At 38.0% G+C, this 23,387-nt stretch overlaps 1 protein-coding gene across 1 annotated transcript in view; it reads right to left on the bottom strand.

The window, feature by feature from the left end:
* EML6 (EMAP like 6) overlaps positions 1 to 23,387 on the bottom strand; it is a gene marked incomplete at its 5' end in the record, with an annotated part of 142,509 nt that overhangs the window by 56,048 nt on the left and 63,074 nt on the right. The window contains 8 exons of the mRNA XM_081320691.1: positions 1,966 to 2,107; positions 2,549 to 2,676; positions 12,710 to 12,821; positions 13,655 to 13,857; positions 14,979 to 15,079; positions 19,044 to 19,137; positions 19,919 to 20,024; positions 22,763 to 22,949. Coding sequence (XP_081176817.1) covers positions 1,966 to 2,107; positions 2,549 to 2,676; positions 12,710 to 12,821; positions 13,655 to 13,857; positions 14,979 to 15,079; positions 19,044 to 19,137; positions 19,919 to 20,024; positions 22,763 to 22,949 — 1,073 coding nt within the window. The remainder of the gene's footprint in view (positions 1 to 1,965; positions 2,108 to 2,548; positions 2,677 to 12,709; positions 12,822 to 13,654; positions 13,858 to 14,978; positions 15,080 to 19,043; positions 19,138 to 19,918; positions 20,025 to 22,762; positions 22,950 to 23,387) is intronic.

Here is a 23,387-nt window from a genome sequence, read left to right as displayed (position 1 = left end):
CAGATAAATTTTTCCACATCTGTCATTCCTTCATTAACAGCTTTTACACAGTCTATCCATAGAAGCAGGCAGCATTACTGACAGTGTTAATATTATAGTTACTAATTTTTGAGTCCATTTTTCAATGATGTCTTTTAGTATTTGTGACATTATAATAGTTTGTTTTGTTTTGTAAGTTCAGTATTAACTGACATTAAGACTAAACTTGTATTTTTGTCTTCTGCTTAAAATCTTTAGTCCCCTCTAATGTCATAACTTCTCTTTTGTTATCTTTTGTTATGACTTGCAAAAAGCAGGATAGCCAAAATAAGTCTATTCCTCACAATTTGTTGTTTATTTTTTTATAGTTAACCCCAAAATCTTATGGTAAAAGTCAATTTTACAAAGTTATCTGGACCATTATTCCATTTATAACTTTCTTAGATCAAAATCTTATTTAGTTTTTTGTTGTTTCAAATTCTTTAAATCCTTAAGCATATAATTATCTTTTCTTTTGTTCAGAGCTGAAGATAAACTTACCCAATGAAGTTTTTTCAAATTCAAAGTTCTCTAATAGATTTAAAATAGTTAGTAGGCAATTTCCAAAAGTAATTAAAAAGTGAAGTTTGAAAACTTAGTGTCTCTTAAATAGCTCTGCCATGGTTATGAACAAGACTGCTGATTTTATCATCTCCCATCACTCAAACGTGCAGAGAACCACTGTCCTGAAGTTTCCTTGTAAGGAGCAACCATCTGGAGCACATATTGATGATCTCTTTATCTGTAGAGGTCCCAAGAACCTGACTACTCTTTGATCTTTGTCATAGCTCTGCTTTTTTGAAACCATCTTCAATTTGCCATACCACTCCAGAAGTCCAAGAGAAGGGAAAATTGACAAAATTGCTGGTTTTACATGAATTAGCATCACACAGAAGCTAGGATTTTTCTTACATTACCTAAAGCTCAGAAGTCAGGAGGAGGGGTCATTTCCCACAAATGGGGAAACAAAATCATAATGTCTCAAATATAAAATAATAAAAAACCCTCTAGCTTCACAGCAGTTTCACACCATAACCAGAAATAAATGCTGATTAAGTGAAGGAAAATATAAAAAAGATATGTGCAGATCTACCTGCCACCTTGGTACCCACCATTAATTGGTTATGAGAGGTGCGATGAATATAAAAAACCATGAGTACTAAACAATTTTTTCCATAAGAAATAATGTAGTGAGTAATAAGGAAGTTGACACTGACATGTTTACCTTGTGCATTGAGTACCAAACAAACGATGAGTACCGGAACAAAATGTTTATGTTAAAATGTGTTAAGTACCATATTCGATGAGTTTCAAAGCAGTTAAATACCAAGGTATCACTGTAGTATCTAGTAGCTCTATTGAAGATCAAACAGTGCTCACAATGTAATATTCTAGTTTTCTGATTATAAGACAGTCTCTCTTAATTTGGATAGTCAAGATAAACATTTCGTAAGGAAAAATAGTAATTGGTGATGTAATTCAGACTTCTCAAATCTGTTGGTTCTAAATATTACAAATATTACAATTCCCATCTTTACAGTCATGAACAATGGCCATTCGTACTGAGTAAGATAGGAATTGTACTTGAATACAATGTTCAATGCTAATTAACAATCCAGATGTATGATAGGAACATGTCTCCATCTTCACATTTTGAAGGAGAGGTTTAATGATAATTGGGTTTATTACTGGTTTCAAGTCAAATCCTCCTTATTGTAATTCATACAAATTGCAGAGGTTTGCACAAATTTGAACTATTAAGCGACATATAATTTTCCAGGCATGTACAGGAATACAAACCTATACGTACAATAAAATCAGGAGCTCAGCTAAATTTCTGGTGGACTACTAATCATGCAAATGGTTATATTTGGCTTAACTGATTATGTATACCTGATATTAAAAATCCCTCATAAACAAGACACTATACATAAGAACAGTTGTTACCTTTTTTAAGTTTTCGCACTGCCAGCATACGATGTTGGGAGGAAAGCTCCCAGATCCTTAGAGTTTTATCATCACTCACTGTTGCACAGACGGGCAAGTGGGGATGTGCTGCCAGACCCCAGACCTCTCCTTCCATATGGCCCTGTTTATAAATAGGGAAAATATTCCTAAAGAAAAGCAGATGCTGTGCAACTGTTTCCAATTCCAACCTAAGACTGATTTCTAGACAGCATTTTGCTACTCTTAAAAAATACCACTGCTCCTGTATATATTTTTATATGTGTTTGTACATTCTTTAAGGCTGTCATAATTCATACACCTATTTTCTATATTTCTGCACTGGTTCTGATTTTTCTCTGCATTCCTGACACAGCAATTAATTAGTTTACTTGTCAATATACATAAACAATATCCAATCCAATAACATCCTGAATAGCTTCTTTGTTAAATTAACTGAACTGCAAAAAAAGTACAGAAGGCTACAATGAAATTAAGTAGCAAATGAATTAAATTAAGAGCAAATGTAGACATGCTGGTTATGCTCTTTGATATAGCTTTTGGTACATAAAATAAGCAATTATACCTGCACAAGTAGAGTCATGGGACCAGTTTTATCAATTTCAAGAATCTCTCCATTTTTTGTTCCCACCAGTATATGTCCATGTCCTAAAATGATTGCACGGATTGATGGATTATCTTCCAGCAGCAACCCTGAAAGAAAGAAAAATAAATAGACCTACTTTCATTTAATTTTCTAAACTTTAATAGAGCTTCTCATTTGCTAGAATTTATCTTGATTTAGATTATCTTTTGTTAAACATTTTGAAAGAAATTCATATAATAACATAAGACTTGGGCCACATACACATATTATTACTGTGTATTGAGGAATGTCTTAAGATAGTTCATAAACTTCAGACAGTACAAAATACAGCAGCTGGCCTATTTATTAGAACTAGGCATTGTGATTATATTATGTTAGCATTACTTCTTACTGACTCTACTTGGTGCCAGGCTTAGTTCTAAGTCCTGTACTAATTTGTAAAACTTTTAATGGTTTGAATCTGAAGTATCTGAGGAAATATTCTGCACACATTTCTACCTGAGCCCTGTGGTCATTTTGAAAGCCCTATTCCAGATAAAGCACACAAAATATTTGCAGGACCACCTGTCTCCGAGGGTATCTGCCTGCTACACCACATCCAACAGGATGGATGTGTTTCAGGTTCCTTTCCTTAAATGTTGCCATCTAGCAAGATCTAAATAGTGTGCCTTTTTGGTAGTGGCCCCTGCCCTTTGAAATAACCTTCCTTCTGAGATCTGGCAGGACCCTAACCAGCTAATCTCCTTGTTAAATAGCGGGTTCTTTGGCATAGGAATGAAGACGAGGTAACTGAGTACAGGGAACTCATGGTTTATTTCGTGCAGTATCTGTACTGAGCAAATGGCTGCAACTAACTGCAATATATAGTTTAGCCCCTAGGTGGCAGCCAATAGGTTTGAAACAACCATTGCCACCTAAAAAGGTAAAGGTAAAGGTTTCCCCGCACATGCATGCTAGTCGTTTCCGACTCTAGGCGCCGGTGCTCATCTCTGTTTCAAAGCTGAAGAGCCAGCGCTTGTCCGAAGATGTCTCCATGGTCATGTGGCCAGCATGACTAGACGCCAAAGGCGCACGGAACACTGTTACCTTCCCACCATAGTGCTCCCTATTTTTCTACTTGCATTTTTACGTGCTTTTGAACTGCTAGGTTGGCAGAAGCTGGGACGAGTAACAGGTGCTCACTCTGTTACACGGCACTCGGGATTCGACCCACCAAACTGCCGACCTTCTGATCGACAAGCTCAGCGTCTCAACCCACTGAGCCACCGCGTCCCTATTGCTGCCTAGGGATAGCCAATTATAGTGCTGGAGACTTGTAGTCTGGGTTGCTTGAGAGCCGTTAGCTGCTCCAGCAACCCATGTGGTCTTACTAATGAGCCCAGTACATAACACCCCTCCCCTCTTAGATTGGACAATATTAACACAAGTTAGTCTCAATGCAATTATCAAGACTGATTATCAAAACACACTAAAATAAAAGTAATAGAACAAAAAAAACCATATAGGTTCAACGTTATTAAACAACGTCTGAATGAATAGGCTTCATGAATAGCACACTTAGACAGTTACAACATAGCACTAGTTTCTGTAGTATAGTGGCATACAGCAATAAAACAATATTATAGCTCTTTATTTTACAACGTAATCAGCAAGATATGAAGGAGGCTTGTGTGCCCTAGTGGAACATCTCGGAGTTCCAATCACCTTGTGGTCTACCAGCTTACCCAGTGGGCTGGGTAGACTTGTGTCCCTTTGTGCTCCTGAGTCAGGGGGATTAGATGCTCTCTGGCTGGCCTCTCCAGATTGGCTCACCCTAGAGTCAGACTGGTCAGCAGAGTAGGCACAGCGGTTGCTGAAGTTCAGATGGCTTGCTCCATCAGGGGATCCATGTTGCATTCCAGGACTCCCCACTTCTCCCTCTGGTTCCACCTTAGTTATGAAGGAAAAGTCCTGAGAGTCCATGTGAGGGCTGGCTTGGCTGCAAGTTTGAGGACCTTGGGAGGGACTTAAGATGCAGTCCTCACTTAGTGGCCGTTCTGGAAACCATTTCCTGAGCTGATCAATGTGCTGTCTGACAACTCACTCTCCCTCCAACCCCACTTCATAAGACAGGGGTCCGGATGCTTTGGTAATTTGACCAGGAACCCACAGATTCCCATGACCATAGTTCCTGGCCCAAACCCAATCGCCCATGTGCAGCCCCCTCGGGGGTTTTGGTCGAGAGGCTTCTGCTGCCACTCTATCTGGATGCAACCTGTCTAGTTTAGTGATCAAACGCCTCCCCCAACGTAGTTCTGCAGGACTTTTGCCTGTAGCAGTGTAGGGCGTGGAATGCTGGCAGAGTAGAAAATCTGCCAATCTGTGATGCCAGTCACCTGTGACAATGCGCTTGAGTGCTTCCTTCATTGTCCTCACCATGCGTTCAGCTTGACCATTAGAAGACGGATGAAAAGGCGCAAACGTTGCATGTCTGATGAGATTAGCTCTAAGAAAGGCCTGAAATTCAGCAGCAGTGAATTGGGCCCCATTGTCTGAAATTAAGACATCTGGCAGCCCACGTGTGGCAAAGAGTTTTCTCAGCACCTGGATGGTCCTAGCAGTAGTCATGTTAGGAACTGGAATTACTTCCAGCCATTTGGAATGGCTATCCACTACTATAAGGAAGAACTGTCCCTGAAAGGGCCCAGCGTAGTCTATGTGAATCCTAGACCAAGGAGTGTATGTTTCCTCCCACCTGTGAATTGGAGCCTGTGGCATTTCAGGCCTAGATTGCTGGCATGTATAACAACCATGGACTTGTTCCTCAATGTCCTTATCAAGGCCAGGCCACCAAAGGTAGCTTCTAGCTAAAGCTTTCATTCTGACAATGCCTGGATGGCCTTCATGTAATGACTGTAAAACCCTGTCTCTTAGTGAAGTGGGAATTATGACTCTGTTTCCCCAAAAAATGCACCCCTTGTGGGCAGATAACTCATACCTTCTGACAAAATAGTTCTGAAATTCAGAACCTGGGCTTTTATCCAACCAGCCCGTGTATACCCATGACAATACTCTACTAAGTATTTTATCTGTGGCAGTTTCAGCAGCGATGTCCCCTGCATGGAGGGGAAATTCAGGTATGTCCTGTATGGACAGTATTTAGCAGCTGGAGCTGGATCTGGTATCATTAGTGGCAGTGGTAGTCTGCTGAGGCCATCAGCATGGCCCATTTCTTTGCCCGGTTTGTGAATCAATTTAAAATTGTATACAGATAGAAAAATAGACCATCTCAGCATTCTTGGAGAAAGTATGTGGGGGGTTTGTTTGTCTGTTGTGAAAAGTCCCAACAGAGGTTTGTGGTCTGTAAAGACCGTGAAGTCCCTGCTATATAAATAGTCATGGATTTTTTTTATTCCAGCAACGATGGCTAGGGCTTCTTTGTCAATCTGAGCATAGCTGCGCTCAGCAGAAGACAATGTCCTTGAGTAAAATGCTATAGGAACCTGTGTTCCATTTTTTTTCTACACTTCCATTTTTTTTCTACAGACTTAAAACTGCCCCCATCTCATAGGGAGTTGCATCACATGCAAGACATACTGGTTTAGACTCTTTGTAGTGAGTTACAGTGGACTTTTCTGACAATAATGCTTTTAAATCCTGGAAACTTTTTTCATGTAAGTTAGTCCATTTCCATGGAGCTTTCTTATCTAGAAGCCTGTGGAGGGGCTCTGCTAGTGCGGCCTTATGAGGTAGAAATGTGTGATAGAAGTTTAGGAGGCCCAAGAATGCTTGTAGCTCTCCTTTGGATTTGGGCCTAGGAGCCATTTTAATGGCCTTCACTTCAGAATCAGCAGGGTGAATGCCATTAGCATCAATTTGGAAACCCAGGAATTCTGTTGAAGGAACCCCAATACTACACTTGCTCTTTTTTAATTTGAGGCCTGCTTTGCGAAGCCTCTGCAAAACAGCCCTGAGCCTACTGGATAACACTTCTGGGGATTCCCCTGCAATAAGAACATCATCAAAATAAGGGCAGACGCCCTGAATACCCTTAAGTGTGCACTCCATGATTTCCTGGAAAATGCCAGGTGCAAAACTGACTCCAAACTGTAAGCGTTTAACTTTGAAAGCCCCCTTGTGAGTCACGATCATCTGAGCCGCAGCTGTGGCCTCATCAACCAGCAATTGCTGATAGGCCTGTGCTAAATCAAGTTTAGCAAAAATAGTACCCCCTTGCAAGGAGGCTAAAATGTGACCACTGGGACTGGGTAAGCGTGTTGCTTGAGGGCCTTATTTAGTGCACATTTATAGTCAGCGCAAATGCGAATTTCCCCATTTGCTTTAAGTGGAGTGACTATAGGAGTTTCCCACTCCCCACCATCAACAGGCTGTAACACGCCCTGTTCAACAAGTGTATCGATTTCAGAATCAATTTTATGTTTTAAGGCAAAGGGGACCCTGTGAGGCTTAACCCTGATTGGAACTACATTGGGATCTAGCTTAAATGAGATAGGCGGGCCTGTGTATGTTCCTAGGGCTGAATCAAAAACATCTGCAGAGTCCTCACATACTGATGCGAGGTTTGCGGTTTCTGTCTGGTTTATGCCAGTAATCTGAACACCTAAGGCATCAAACCAATCGAGTCCAATGAGACTCGTTCTTTGGCACCCTACTACAATGACATCCAGGTGCCCAAGAAACCCCTTAAATTTTACCGTCAAAGTGGCTTCTCCCTTAACTTTAACTTGCACATTTTGAAAGTTGGTTAGGATTATATCTGAGGGCCTTAGTTTGGCCCAATTGTTACTGCGCCTACACATGAAGTTAAAAGTGTCTTGAGAAATAATTGAGACTGCAGAGTCAGAGTCCAATTCCATCTTACATGGAACTCCTTGTAGCTCTACCAAGTTTAGGTTTGAGGGGACGTCGAGCCCCGGTGCGGCACACGCTTCTACGGCTTCTGAAAACCCCCACACTACCTGGACCCTGGGCCCCAGTACCTCTCCTAGACGGTTCTTCCGACTGATATTTGGGTGGCCGGTCTCTCAGGTGGGCTCTGCAAACCACTGCGATGTGGCCTGTCCTTCTGCAAACTTTGCACGAGGCTGATCAGAATCTGCAATCGGCATGAACATGGTTGCTGCCGCACCCCTTACATCTCGGTAAAAGAACTGCCTTGTAATTGTTCTCACGCTGCAAGCTGTTGCAGTGTTGCACGTTGGGTTGCTTTTGGAGTCTGTTGATTTCGGGCTCTTCTTCCTCGGAAGATTCCACGGTGCGTTTGGCGTCCTCAAGGTGGACCGTTTCTTCAAACTTTGTCGTTTTGGCAGGCTGTTCTGTTTGAACTGCGCCCCCGCGGCTTCGTTGGCCATCACTTTGTCTTGTGCTTCAGAAAATGTTACGTTTGGTCTAGCAAAGAGTCTCTGCTGAAGCGTTTGGTCCCGTAGGCCGCAGACGAGCTGGTCTCGTAGTCGCTCTTCTAAATTTGAAAATCTGCAAAGGCATGCTGCCTGCCTCAGGCCCGCTATGAACTCAGAAGCTGATTCACCAGGTTGCTGCACTCTTTGGTCGAACCTGAACCACCAAGCCATTTCAGACATCTTGGGCTGGAATTGTCTGGTTAGCTTCTTTTTGAGGTCTGCGTAGGAGACTGCTTCAATTGGAGTCAGCGCGAAAAGGTTGTCGGCCAAATCAAACGTTGCGGGGCCGCACACGCAGAGTAGCGTTGCGGCCTTCAGTCGTTCTTCCACGATCTGATTTGCCCTGAGATAGTTTTCTACCTGGGATAAATATGATGGCCATTCCTCCGGGTGTTTCACGTCGAATTCTTGAAGTTTCCCGACCTTCAGCATTCTTTCTTGCTGGTTCCTGCATTTCCTTCAGAATCCTGCTTCCCAGGCTCAGGGAATGGGTCCACTGAGCACGAGGTCGCTAGCGTAGCTTGCTAGCTGACCTTGAGGGGGGGAACTGGAGACTTGTAGTCTGGGTTGCTGGAGAGCCGTTAGCTGCTCCAGCAACCCACGTGGTCTTACTAATGAGCCCTGTACATAACACTCCTGAAAAACCTTGAGGATCTGACTTTTCCCACAAGCATTGGGGTAGCGTGTGGTTGGAATTCAGAAAAGTTGTTTGTTGGGTGCGAGGAATATCTTGCTTTTGGAGGGAGGGAGAGCTAAGGCATTTTTCTGATGGTTTCCATGATTTTTATTGTTTCTGTTAGCTATATAAATAAAATAAATCAATACATTTAAAAAGCGATTATTGTACTTAGAGTCCAAGTTTTCTTAGTGATAGCTCCAGTGAACGCAGTAGACCACCTTATTTTATCCCCACAATAACTTATAGATTTAAGCTGAGTTGAAAGATATTGCCAGTCCCAAAGCCATCACACAGCACCATGGTCAAATGGGAATGGTGTTTCTTTCTCTTTTAGGAGTTCATACAATGTGGAACTACATTATTTATTTTTTCCAGGTACATTAATGTCTAAAATTTAAGTTTGAGCATAAATTATTAGTAATATATTAAATTGAAGGCCTTAATATATTATGCAGCAATGAAGTTCCATATGATAGCATGAATTTATTTGATTGTATTGCTGCAGTTTTGCACTACAAGTTATCTCCATGAAAGTTTACATAAAATGAATATATTGCATACTTACATAAATACTCATTATGCTATTGCCTTTCACGATAAGCATCAATATGAAAAGGGCGGAAAAAGGGTAAGAAATAGTAAGCCACAATATTAAAGGCATAAGAAAGAAAAGAGAAAAAGGAAATATGGCTAAATCTAATTTATAACAATATCATTCATTATATTTCTTCATATGTCTCTAACATGGAAATCATCCTTGTTTCTACAATGTTCTGGTTTGAATACTGTTTTTAAAACAACTTCTCACTACTCTTTTTTGGGGGAATCTCATTAACTCTATCCAATCATGAGTTTTTAGTTTTTCTCTTCCTATTGACTTTTCATATATTTGTTTTGTTATAAACAGGACAAATATACTAATCACCACTATGTTACAGAATATTCATATCCCAAAACAATAAATCTTATATTTCAAGAAAGTGTACTAATTACTAATCAAATAATAAAAATATGGTTCAACACTCATTCATTCTTCAAATTATCTTTTTTTGTTTTCCCATCTGCACTTCTTAAATATCTCATACTGTGTTCATTTTATATTGATATATATACGTGTGTGTGTGTGTGTATACACACACACATCTATGAAAGTAGACAAAATGATTTCATACATAGCAATTTTTATACTTTTATTCTTCACATGAAACCACCTTCTACTCACTATCTTTCTACAAATGCTTATGTTTTAAATTTCCTCAATCATTTCTTCATTTTCAATGAGAGAAGCAACCTGGAATTAAAGAGAAACTTCCTGACAGTGAGGACAATTAACCAGTGGAATAGCTTGCCTCCAGAAATAGTGGGTGCTCCATCACTGGAAATTTTTAAGAAGAGGCTAGACTGTCACTTGTCTGAGATGGTATAGGTTCTCCTGCTTGAGCAGGTGGCTGGACTAGAAGACCTCCAAGGTCCCTTCCAGCTTTATTCTTGTTGTGACTCAGGGCCAGCCTGTGGGTCCGACAGCCGGCTCCGATGTATCGGAGGACTCAGATGTGGGGGAGGAGGGAAACGAACCGGCTGATGATGATTTGGAGGCTTTGCAGAGTCCTCAGCCGGGGACCTCTTCTCAGCTGTGTGAGCCCGAGAGTGCGGAGGATGATGACCCACAGCTGGCCCTGTTCAAGGACGCCCGACGCAGGAGGCAGACGAGCAGGGACAAACAAAGAAAGACTATGGGACTCCTCGGGAGGAGGCACAGAGAGACCACGCCCTGAGCTCTCTATAAAAGAAGTGTTTGGGGAGGGGCTGGTTGCTGAAAGCAACTTTTCCGCTTGAGAAGACAAGCTCTTGTGTTTTTGTTAACTGCGTAATTAAATCTTGGCAGAAGCCTTTTAGCCTTGGACGCTTTCCAGACTCTTCTTTTAATTAGGGGTTGTGAGAAGAGGGCTGGTTCAGAACAATTCTATTCTAAATTCACATTATTAAGTAAATAATTAAGTACATTAATTCAGGGCCCCCCAACCTGTAGGCCGTGGCGTACTACTGGGCTGTGGCCCATTGGCCACCAGGCAGCACAAATGGGTGGCCAATGCGCATATGCACACAGCCCCACTTGTGTGTCACTGTGAGTGTTGCAAGCATTCACGGCTCCACTTGCATGAGTGTCACCATGAGCATTGTTGCGCAAGCACTGTGGGTTGCTGTGAGCACTGCAGGTGTTCGTGGACCCACTTGCATGGGCGGTTGTAGCTCCACTTGTGTGAGTGCTCATAGCCCCACTTGCATGAGCAATCGGAGAACATGCATTCAACCCCCCCAAAAAACCATCCCTTCTTTCCCCCCCTCCCACTCTGGGCCACCAACCCTGAAAGGTTAGGGAACTCTGCATTAATTCAGTGATTATAACTTGCAATCGTTTATTCTATTTTCTATGTCAAGCAAAACAACTTTTGTCTTTGATACCTCAATTTTCAGATACATATTTCTGATTACCTCATCAATCTAACATTTTTAAACATGTTTATTTATTTTATATCACCAAAGATAAACTACAAAATAAAGAAAAGGAAAAAAAGAAAAAAAACAGTCTAATAAACATCCAATACTAACAACAAAAAGAAAAAAATCCCATCAATCTAACATTCTTTGCAAATCATGAAAACTATTTAGGTTCTCATCTAACAATATGATAATCATGTATACAAAAGTGCCTACATATTGATATCTGTAATTAACACACCTCTAATGTCACATTTATATGTAACTACATTAAACCTCATATAACCTCAGTTTTGACCCATTTGCTAAGCATTGCACTTATTCTCTCATGCTTTAGTGCCTTTATATATCACTGGTATCATATATACATACAAAACATTCCATAAACATTAACTCACTATCTTGTATATAGGTAGTCCTTTACTTACAACCACAATTCAGTCCAAAATTTCTGTTGTTAAGTGAGACATTTGTTAAGCGAGTTTTGCCCCATTTTATGACCCTTCTTGCCACAGTAGTTAAGTGAATCACTGCAGTTGATAAGTTAGTAATCTAGTTGTTAAGTGAATCTGGCTTCCCCATTGGCTTTGCCTTGTCAGAAGGTTGCAAAGGTGATCACATGATCCTGGGACACTGCAACGGTCATGAACCAGTTGCCAAGCATCTGAATTTTGTTCACATGATCATGGGGATGCTGCAGAGGTCGTAACTATGAAAAATTAACATTTTTCAGTGCCGTTGTAACATTGAATGGTCACTAAACGAACTGTTGTAAGTTGAGGACTACCTCTACTCTTTACATCAGTAGGCATACAGTACAATTTCTTTGTTCCATTCATATATATCTTAACAACCTGTTGAGGATCAAAAATCTGGCCATCATACTCCCAAGTTAGCTAAAGTTGAATTGCATTTCTCAAATTTTAGTCCTTTATAACCTCTTGTATCCTTTCAGTCAGAATTCTGCCAAACACTGTTCCAGACAAATAAGAAGAGATTGTTTCAAGAATAAATGAATTCTTAATAAACATTGATTGAACAAAAAATGAAAGACGAGTGCAAAAAGAAGTATCTTTAGGTTGTTTGATTTTATAATGAGAATGAACGAGGACTAAATTGCAAAACAAATATATGAAGAAAAGAATGAGTGGTTCAAGAGGAAGAGGAAGGCCAAGGAAATTGTTGGAAGAAGTTGATGAAGTTTTCATAATATTTAAAGAAACTAATGCAGCATATGTATACACAGGAAGCATATATAATTTACAGGAATAGAAAGGTAGGAAGAGGTATAATAGTGTTACTATAAATTAGATTTAATTAGATTTCTTTTCTTTCACCTCCTGCCTTTAATTCCTTGTTACCTCTTGCTCTTTATTTTCATGACATTACTTATGTCAAAAAGCTATAGCATAATTTCCGTGGACTTCTTACCTTTCATAGAACAGTGCAAAACTGGTGGCCTTGAAAGAGTTATTACAGATTTACTAGAATTTTGCAATGTCTCTTTATGTTTTATTATAAGCAGTCTTTATTCCTGCCTATTGTAACTTAGAGTAGTTATACCTTTAGACCCAGGTGAGAGAGCTGCTCTTTTGATGGCATATGTCTTCAAGCATCTCTCAAATGTATCATCCCAAAGTGCCACAACGCCATCCTTCCCACCTGTCACAAAGCCCTGTACAGAAACAGATTTATAAATCTTCTTAATGCATTGACAATATAAAGTTAGGTGGCAAAAAAATGAATGTCACTGAATTACAAAACGAAACACATTTATTCATATGCTTCTGCTAATCTTGTCTCCCCAAGCTTGCTGATATTTGCCTCCTGTCTATGAATGATGATCTTTTGGCTATGGTATTCAATCTGAATATCAAATATTGAAAGAATGAAAAAATAGGTAAAATAATAGGTAATACATTGTGTCTAGTGGCTACATTAATTAAGATTACTATTTTCATGTTCAAAGGAGCATTTATTTAGTTCCAAATGCAACAACTGAGTAACCCATCTATCCTAAATTGTCTTACTAGAAACAAGGATGAGAAATTTATAGCACTTATCCAATTCAAATATCATTCTGGGATATTTAAAGCCAAAATTTACACAAACTATGTATGCATACTTAAGCTCTGTGGCACTTTAGTTTTGTAGGTAAAATGATACTTTAGAGCAGAGGTTCCCAACCCCTGGTCCGTAGACTGGTACTGGGCCGTGACATGCTAGCAACTGGTCCGCACAAACAAGCAAAGCCCCATCCATGGGATGCAGCCAGCACACAAAACCACGCATTCTCTGGTACATGCAAAAACATTTCTCCATGGAACCGGTCTCTGGTGCCCCAAAGGTTGGGGACCTCTGCTTTAGAACATACAGAATACCTGTGTGCAACTCCTTAAACCAAATATTTTGTTTCCTGAGCTAACACTGCAGTAGCTGGAAATAGCTGCACAATCCCATGAAAAGATGCAGCTGATTTACAGAGTTGCACGACAAGACAATTTTTACCTTATCTAAAGCATGCATAGCAAATACAGGCCCATCGTGAGATTTTACTGTCTTAACCAACAAAACATCTTTCCAGATGTAAATATCTCCAGTTGCAGATCCAGAGAAAACGAGATCTTCTATCTTTCCATACGAAATACTCATCATGGTTTCCTGTTTCCCGATATTTCCAAACTTGCCACATTTTGAGGTAAAACCACCACCTGGATAGTCATGATAGATCAATAAGGATTGTTATCAAGGACTATATAAATTTCAATTATCTATTACTAAAAACCGATAGGGTAAAACAAAAAGTGTGTGTGTGTGTGGGGGGGGAAGACAAAGAAAATCCTAGTATGTTTGAATTGCATATTTTGAAGGAAACAATGTTAAATTGATAGGCAGAATATGTGGGAAATTGCCAAGTATAATTATACCATCCATTACTGGGGGGAGGCATTACTTATTTTTTTATAATGTTTTTGGTTTTTCTGAGCTGCAGAGGATACGACAATAATATGATCACATCTTCAAAATGAAGGATGATTTATGGTTCAGGGTGTCTGGGTTTTTCCAAAGACAAAATAAATTAATTCAGCATAAACATTATTACAGGGCTCTTATTTTTTAGAGAAAAAAATCACTAAAATTTGCATCACAGGAAATGGACTGCCAAAATCTGATGTCATGCTTCCAGGGCATTTTTGTGATTTTTACATATAATTCCAGGTGGTGAATATATTCAACACAATTTCCTCCTTCTGTTTTCCCCATGACAACCTTGTAAAGTGGGTTGGGCTGCAGACAGAACTGTCCAAAAGTCACTTAGCTGGCCTTCATAGCTAAAGGGGGGGCTTGAACTCATGGTCTTCTGCTTTCAAGCCTGGTGCCTTGATCACTAGACCAAACCGATTCTCCAACTGTCTGTCTGTCTATCTCTAATTATTAATTTAAATTATAAATAAACTTTATTATTATTAAATTTATTTGCCACCCATCTCATTTCAAAGCAATTCTAGATGCATTTACTAACCCTAACCCTAACTTTACTATTGGATTGCCACATCCAATCCTCCAGTAGGAATAGAATCAAGGGCTACTAAAAATTTCCTTCATATCCCACTAATTTTTCCTTTTCCCCCATTTTTTTGCTCCTGAAAGATTCAAGCCCTCACCATAAATCAAAACATCAACAAGACATTTAGTTGTACAACAAGTATGTAAGTCTTCAAGCAAGAGTGGTAAAAAACAGAATACTCATAGGAAAATTTTGCTGTGTCTGTAATGAAACTAAACTATCTGAATCAACTTTTTGGTGAAGAAATAAGATAAATTCTACTACCTGTTTGTTGCCAAAATTTGATGTGCTTTATTCCAACAGTCACCAGTTTATCAGCACGATGAGGGTTGCACTTCACTACAAAGAGCTTATCTTTATGACCCCTGCATCACATTAAAAAATAAAGAATAAATGAATAGATTTTTTGTACTATTGTAACAGTAACATCCTACTTTTTTAAAAAGAGGATGTGGATCCTTTAACAGTAGTAACCATGTCTTACAGTGCTATTACTGAACAAAATAGAGAAGACATTTAGTATTTTCACTTATATATTATTGATGATTTTGATACAGAAGGATTTTAAAACTATAAATTAAAAGCTGTTTTGACTAATTGTGGGGGTTAAAAAGTTCAAATGGTTCTATCACCATTAGCATTTTTAACAAACAATAGAATTAACAGAGGTTTCTCTTAATATTATCAATATAATAATAATAATGATAATGATAATAATAATAATAATAATAATAATAATAATAATAATAATAATGATGATGATGATGATGATGATGATGATGCTGATGTTGTTGTTGGAAGCGACCTTGGAAATAATAATAATAATAATAATAATAATAATAATAATAATAATAATAATGATGATGATGATGATGTTAGAAGGGACCTTGGAGGTCATCTAGTCCAACCCCCTGCTCAGGCAGGAAACCCTATACCATTTCAGGCAAATGGCTGTCCAGTCTCTTCTTAAAAACCTCCAGTGTTGGAGCATTCACCACCTCTGGAGGCAGGTTGTTCCACTGGTTAATTGTTCTAACTGTCAGGAAGTTTCTCCTTAGTTCTAGGTTGCTTCTCTCCTTGACTAGTTTCCATCCATTGCCTCTTGTCCTGCTTTCAGGAGCTTTGGAGAATAGCTTGACTCCCTCTTCTTTGTGGCAGCCCCTGAGATATTGGAACACTGCTATCATGTCACCCATCACCCTTCTCTTCATTAAACTACACATACCCAATTCCAGCAACCGTTCCCTATATGTTTTAGCCTCCAGTCCCCCAATCATCTTTGTTGCTCTTCTCTGTACTCTTTCTAGAGTCTCGACATCTTTTTTACATCGTGGTGACCAAAACTGGATGCAGTATTCTAGGTGTGGCCTTACCAAGGCATTGTAAAGTGGTATTAGTACTTCACGTGATCTTGATTCTATCCCTCTGTTAATGCAGCCTAGCACTGTGTTGGCTTTTTTGGCAGCTGCAGCTCACTGCTGGCTCATATTTAAGTGATTGTCCACTAGGACTTCGAGATCTCTCTCACAGTTACTATTATTGAGCAAGGTACCACCTATACTATACCTGTGCATTTGATTTTTCCTGCCTAAATGTAGAACCTTACTTTTTTCACAATTGAATTTCATTTTGTTAGATAGTGCCCAGTGTTCGAGTCTGTCCAGATCCTCCTGTATCTTAACCCTATCTTCACGTGATCTTGATTCTACTCCTCTGTTAATGCAGCCTAGCACTGTGTTGGGTTTCTTGGCAGCTGCAGCACACTGTTGGCTCATATTTAAGTGATTGTCCACTAGGACTCCAAGATCCTCGTCAAATCCAGTAAGATTCTCATATAAACGAATCAGTTTTATTTTAATTGTGTAGTAAATTTTTGAAGGTATCATTCCTTAGTTAAATCTATCCAGTCTTGGTATTTTTATCTAAGTAATAAAATTAGTAAATGGGAAAGTACATAGTTACATACTGATGTGTTAGTAGAGATGTAGTTCAGTGAAGGAGTGCTCAATTGCAATTCATGCTCTCATATCCAATTAATTTTAACAAAATCTTAATCTGCATGTTGAACAGGAATTAGGAAACTAATCATGGACTGATTCATTGCAATTCTTTTGAATAATTTATTGCTTATTTGCAAAGAGGTCCAATTATATTGGGGGGATTCAGCCAGTTCGCACCACTTCCGCAGATCTGGTAGCTAATTTTTTGTTGCCCAGGCCCAGAATGGACTTCTGGAAGCGGCATCCACACAGAGAACCGGTTGTTCACATATTTGAATCCCACCACTGTCCAAACTACACAAACTGGATTAAATCTTTATAAGAATGTATTGAGTATACCTTCAATTTTATTATGATGGACTAATTTTATCATACTTAATATTGTAGAGTTTATATTTATATGACCTTATCTGATTTTGTGATTTGATTAAAAAAGTTTTTTAATATACTCATTGGATGCAATTGTTAGCCAACTATTTTGGAGGTGAGAAGCTATAACAGCCAGTGCTTGGAATGTCTCTGGCTGATATCCTAAATGCATCTAAACATCAGAGGAATAGAGATTCCCAAACAAGTGAAAAGCTAGGGAATCTAATTTTATATATCACACCAACAATAGAAATCCATTAATAAATAACTTGTAAGGTACAAATATATAGGTCTATTTGAATAAGGTCAAGACATATTATCAGAAATGTGACATAGGACACATTATTTAAGAGACCTAAGTATCATTTTAACCCATCAGGCAATAAATAAGAAACTATTAAAAATGTAAGCAGTCTCAGTTAAAAGACAGCCTCCTATACTGCATATTAGAATAGAATAAAAAAATCAGAAACTGCCACAGACTTATATAAAAAAAATGCTACTTCCTAAAAAGAGAACACATCCATTAGAAAACCAGTGAAATACATGACCCAGTTTTCCCCAAATGCTTTGTTCGTGCATGCAATTACTAGGTAAACTATTAAGCTTCCAAAAGTGAATGAAATCAAAGAATGCCAAGGAAACGCTTATTCAAAATTAGGGTGAAAAAAAGATAAACCTGGGGCACAAAAGTGATTTAACAGAAAGAAAAAATGATTTGCAGATCCATTTATATCACAAAAACTGCATGGCAAATATTTTCAGAGAATAGTCTTCCCCTTTAATACACCACTGAATTCAACAAAAGAACACATGTGTAGAATAGTTTGATTTAAATGATTTTGACTCAAGAAACAGCAAAGTAATTTTTGAATGTCATAGTAATTTAGATTCCATGTTACAGTTGTACACTATAAGAAAGGGCACAATAATTTTCATTATGTCTCAGTTTGCTCAGTTTCTCCTTGTACTGTGACTTAGATTCTTTCAATTAGTCCCCCAAACAATAGGGGCAGATTTCGATGAGATGCATAAGGAAGGGAACCACAGTATATCACAGATCAGTTCCATAATCACTGAAAGGTTTAAAGACCCTATAATTTCTGACACACAGATATTCTGGTATTTTTCTCTATACAATTATTGCTGAAAACCTATTAATGAATGCAGTGCTGTTAGAAGCTATTTATTACACAATTTAGTGCTACATATAAAATGGGCAGTAAACAGTTGCAAAGTTGTTCATCATTTACATTTCTAGTACTGTATGAGCAAATGGTAGGTGTTACCTATAGTACAGCCATTGTAGGAGAACTAGGAGAATAAGCGGCCATTTCCAGTTGCTAGATTTGTGCTTTGTGATTCAGTTCAGTCTCCCAAAATCTAAGTATTTTCTCTGCAGAACCATTTAAGACTATTTTTTTAAAATAATTGATATCTGGATGGACACTTCTAATGCTATAGGTTAAACACTGATTAAGAGGTATGCTGAACTGAAGCACAAAAGGTACAGTAACAGCACAGGAAAACTACAACCATTTGAAAAATTTATTTATTTATTTATTTATTTATTTATTTATTTATTTATTTATTTATTTATTAATGGGACTTATATCCCGCCCTATCTCCCGAAGGACTCAGGGCGGCTAACAACAATAACATATAATAAGTACAGAAATTGTCATAAAAAGTTGTCATAAATGTAAGACTTTCTTGGCTAGATGAACAAATGCATTTTGTTTTCTTGACGCCTGCTGAGGGAAAAGGGAATGGTTTTGAAGGACGGGAGGAAGAACTGCTACAAAGGCATAATTGGAATAATTGATGTAATCATCATCATCTCTCTTTCTATATTGGTCAACAATATGTTTTTTTTTAAAAACTCCTGGAACAGCATCATAGAATATTTACATTATATAAAATATGTACAACAATGGATGCAATATGATAGTATTCTTACCTGGTTACTGCCATCTTTTCTCCTTTTTTCCAGTCCCACAGTACAATGGTATGATTGTCATCTAATCCAATTGAAGCTAAGCATTTCCCATCAGCTGTACAAAACCAATTCATAGTACATCATGAGATATCTTGAAATGAAATGTGACAAATGTAATATTCATTGCAAATTTCTATGTTATGGTGCCAGGAATAAGCAAGTTGGATGTTCTACAATAATCAAACTTTCACAATGACTTAATTTATACTTATTTCTTCCTCCTTCTTCTCCTAACTATAATTATTGTAGAAAAGGACTTAACAGTTGCCTATGACAGAGAGCCCCATTTTTTTCATAATTGGAGAGCATAATGAAAACATTATGGCTGCCATTGCCAGTTCTGCTCATTCATATACACAGACACACACATGAAGTTTAGGTGAGAAATCAAGTCAAGGAATGGTGCCCACAGATATGAAGTTAAGAATCCCACAGTTGTGAGCTTGATATGTGGGAAAGTGATTGTCTTGTTATGTTTTGTGACAGAGGCTTAACCCTACTTAATAGAACTGAATGCTTCCTATAAGTGAAAATCAGGGGGGGACCCATAGTTTTAAATAAAAAAAATGTGATCTCTGGACAGATCACAAGCAGCCTTGCTGCATGGTTACTAGGTAGAATTTGTCTGGGAAGCTAGAGTAGCTTCATGCATTTGAAGGAAAAGATTCTGCTTCCTAGTTCAGAAAAAAGTTTTACTTTGAATATTTTGGAATGCTATCTTGGAAGATGAGAGGAGAGGGATATGATCTTTTATGGACAAAAATTATTTGAGTTACCATATGATTAAACAACATTATTTCTCATTCTAAAGCAACATTCATTACATAGCAGCTTACCTGAAAAGTCAAGTGCACATATTCCCGTTTGATGCTGGCCTCTTAGCAGTGACAAACATTTGAGCATCTGTATATCCCAAATGTGAATAGCAGCATCTCTCCCAACCTAAATGAGAGCAATTATTTCAGTTGCCATTAAATAAAAACCCAATGCAATAAGTACTTTCAGTCAAAAGAGCTTTTGTTCATAAAGGTCTAGTTTCTTTAATCATAAAGAAACAAAGGTCTAGTTTCTATAAACAAAGGTCTCATTTCATAAACAAAGTTCTAGTTTCTTTAATTTGATGTTTCTTACAAGTTGTTTGATTTGATTTCTAGGGGCCTGACTGAAGTTTGCTACTCACCTTGCTGACTGCCTTTTCTAATTTAATGCACTTTTTCCATTCTAAGAGCTGTCATCTGGATTCCCTTCTGTTTTATTCCTTCAATCTATTATGTTCAATCAAATATAAAATATTTCCGTAGAAGTCATACTTGGGCTCAATTAATTATTTGATTTACCAAAGGGCTAAAATTTATAAAACAAATAAAATGAGAGCTGATATCTAGATGCCACCAGTATCTTAGTAACTCTGTATGGATATATCTAGGTGATAGTGATAGTGGCTGCTTGGAAGAAATGACTAGGATATTTCTTCTCAATAGGTTTTCTTTGGTTATAGGAGATTCAGAAAACTGCTACATAATTGCTAATATCTTCTCTGAACCAAGGGGGCATAGATATGATATTAGATATTTTGGGTTAAAGCAAATTGTTTAAATCTACTTCTATCTAAATACAGATCTGATCTCATGACTGAGATAGCTTTGCTCATCCTAACAGTATTTTATCACAGGGGTCCTCAATCTGTGAGCCATGGCCCACTACCGGGCCATGGCCTGCTGGCCACCGGGCCGCAGGACAGCTACCCAGTGCACACACATGCACACATGTGCGTGCACTCACCCCCACCCGCGCATGTCCCATCGCTATGCAAACAGGGTGCCGCACGGTGAAAATGGGGCACTATGCAGTGGAAACAGGGCGCCACGTGGTGAAAATGGGGATATTTTTATATTTACAATTTTGTATTATATTTTTATTAGTCTGAGACTATAAATAAATAGTTGATAGGTGTCTTTTTCAATGAGGAATAGATTGCCATAACTGCAGTTGGTGCAATAGAATGGTATCACAATACACTGATTCAACCATATTGAATTATATCAATATATATCAATCCAAAGTTATCTTCAAAAATCCCAAATGGTTTGGGAATGAAACCTCTAAAAAAGCAAATCTTTCTTAGCAAACAGTTAGTGCTTCTAGATTTGTAAAGGTAACTCCTTTAAATCAATTCTTTATCAATAGTTGTGCATATACAGTACAAAGGGTTTTCTGATTGCCTATATATTCTTCCCCAGATATACTTGAATGGTATCAGCCTGTTGTAGCATCCTGGCTCCCTGATACTATAGTGCCAAAATCCAGCCATTTTGCCATGGAATTTTGAATGCATAATTTTTCTTTTTCCAGAAATAAATGTGTTTTCACTGTCTCTGAAAACAGCTTGAGACTGAAATTGGTGTGAAAATCAGCATTTATATTTTTGCTTTCAGAAAAAGATTTTAAGGGTTAGAATAGAATTGGGAAGCTACAAAGAGCAAACCCTCCTGATTACCTTCCATGACCTCCAAAGTTGAAGCAGAATCCAAAATCAATCTGAAAAATGGCAATTCAGATCTTCTTCTTTTTTTGGGGGGGGGGGCTCTAAGAATGAAAATTAGAGTTGGAAATTTCTACTTAATTTCCCAACCTTAATTTTATCTAAGAAAAACATAGAAAAAGTACTTGACATCACCAATGCTGCTGAAGGCAATATCCAAATTTACTGCCTATCTTTTTATAACCAAATTGAGTATGTATCGGGCCAGCCATAGATTTTAAGTTTCTTTGAACTGCATTACTGTCTTTTATTTTATTTTATTTTATTTCAAAAATTTCCTATTTTTTCATTTATTGAAACTACAGAAATTATATTTTCCCTATTACATGGTTGAATTTTCTCACTACCACAAAAATCTTCAAAACATTTTTGAGTTCATTTGAATCAGAACATATACTAAATAATTTGAACATTTTTTAAAATGTATGTCATAGCTATGTTATCTCTGACAAAACAAAGTTAGTCTTGGGATATAAAACGATAAGAAAATCCCAGTGCTATAGCTTAAGAAATAATGCCAAATCACATCTGCATTCTTTTTAAAAAATATACATGGATATATCTATTGCAATTGAATGTGATTGAAAAGAGACTTTATATGAGTTCTAAAAAATTTATGAAACCTATTTTGAACATGTTTAGTTTCCTCATATTATTTTATCAATCTCACACTATTTAAATACGAATATGCTTATGACAATATAGGCTATAAAATCCATAGTCTATCTCACTATGTAGCGATTCACAACTGGAAAATTTAATTTAGGAATTCTTTTGATTCTGGATGTATTCACTCCAGAGAGGAATAGGGAGGAGGGCAAAACTGGTAGCTACAAATTATCAACAACACATCACAACCGGAAAATAACACAGTGCAATTTGTGAATACTGTTTTGTATTTCTGCATTCTGTATTTTTGGCATTCATTATTCTTCAGTCTTTGTTTACAACCCCTCCCAAGGTTAAGTGAATTGCTTGGAAACCCATTATTAATCTAACTAATTGAACTACAGTCCACAAAATTTGGATTGTTATAAATATGTGCCAAACATTCCGTTTCCTGGATTGAATCCTGTAAGTGAGAAAATCTGTATTTTTAACATTAATTTGCCAGTGATCATGTTTCTTACATACTCACTTGTCCAGTAGCAACATAATCTTTCATAGGATGGATGGCAAGGCTGAGAATGTCATCATCATGACCAAGATATAGTCTTTGGGTGTGCTGCTGTCTATTATACACCACAGCAACAGCAGCAATATGATAAACCACTTCTCCAGTCTGAGTGTAGAATAAATTGTTTCGACAATCATAGCCTCTATAACTGAAATCAGTAGAAAAAAATCAACAGGTAAATAAGTCAACAAGAATCTTGTTAGTTGAGGAAGCAAAGGAACATGTACTGTGATCCTAGTGTTATCATTTATACTGAATCATATTTTGCTGAAATTAAAAGGGCTTATTTCTAATCAATATCAGAGCCTTGGTGGAGCAGTGGGCTAATGCCTCCTTAAGTAACACCAGCTGCCTGCAATTAGTGCAGCTTCGCATCCCACCAGGCTCAAGGTTGACTCAGCCTTCCATCCTTCCGAGGTAGGTAAAATGAGGACCCACATTGTTGGGGGCAATAAGCTGACTTTGTAATAATGCCGCTTGGGGTGTGTGTGTGAAAGCCCTAATAAGCAGGCATATACATAGAATGAAGGCTACTGCTAAGCTTGTAAGCCGCCCTGAGTCTTCGGAGAAGGGCGGGATATAAATG

The sequence above is a fragment of the Vipera berus genome, assembly GCF_964194415.1.
Source record: "Vipera berus genome assembly, chromosome: 1".
Taxonomy (NCBI): domain Eukaryota; kingdom Metazoa; phylum Chordata; class Lepidosauria; order Squamata; family Viperidae; genus Vipera; species Vipera berus.
The sequence above is the reverse complement of the archived record's forward strand: the minus strand, read 5'-3'. Positions and strand labels throughout refer to the sequence as shown.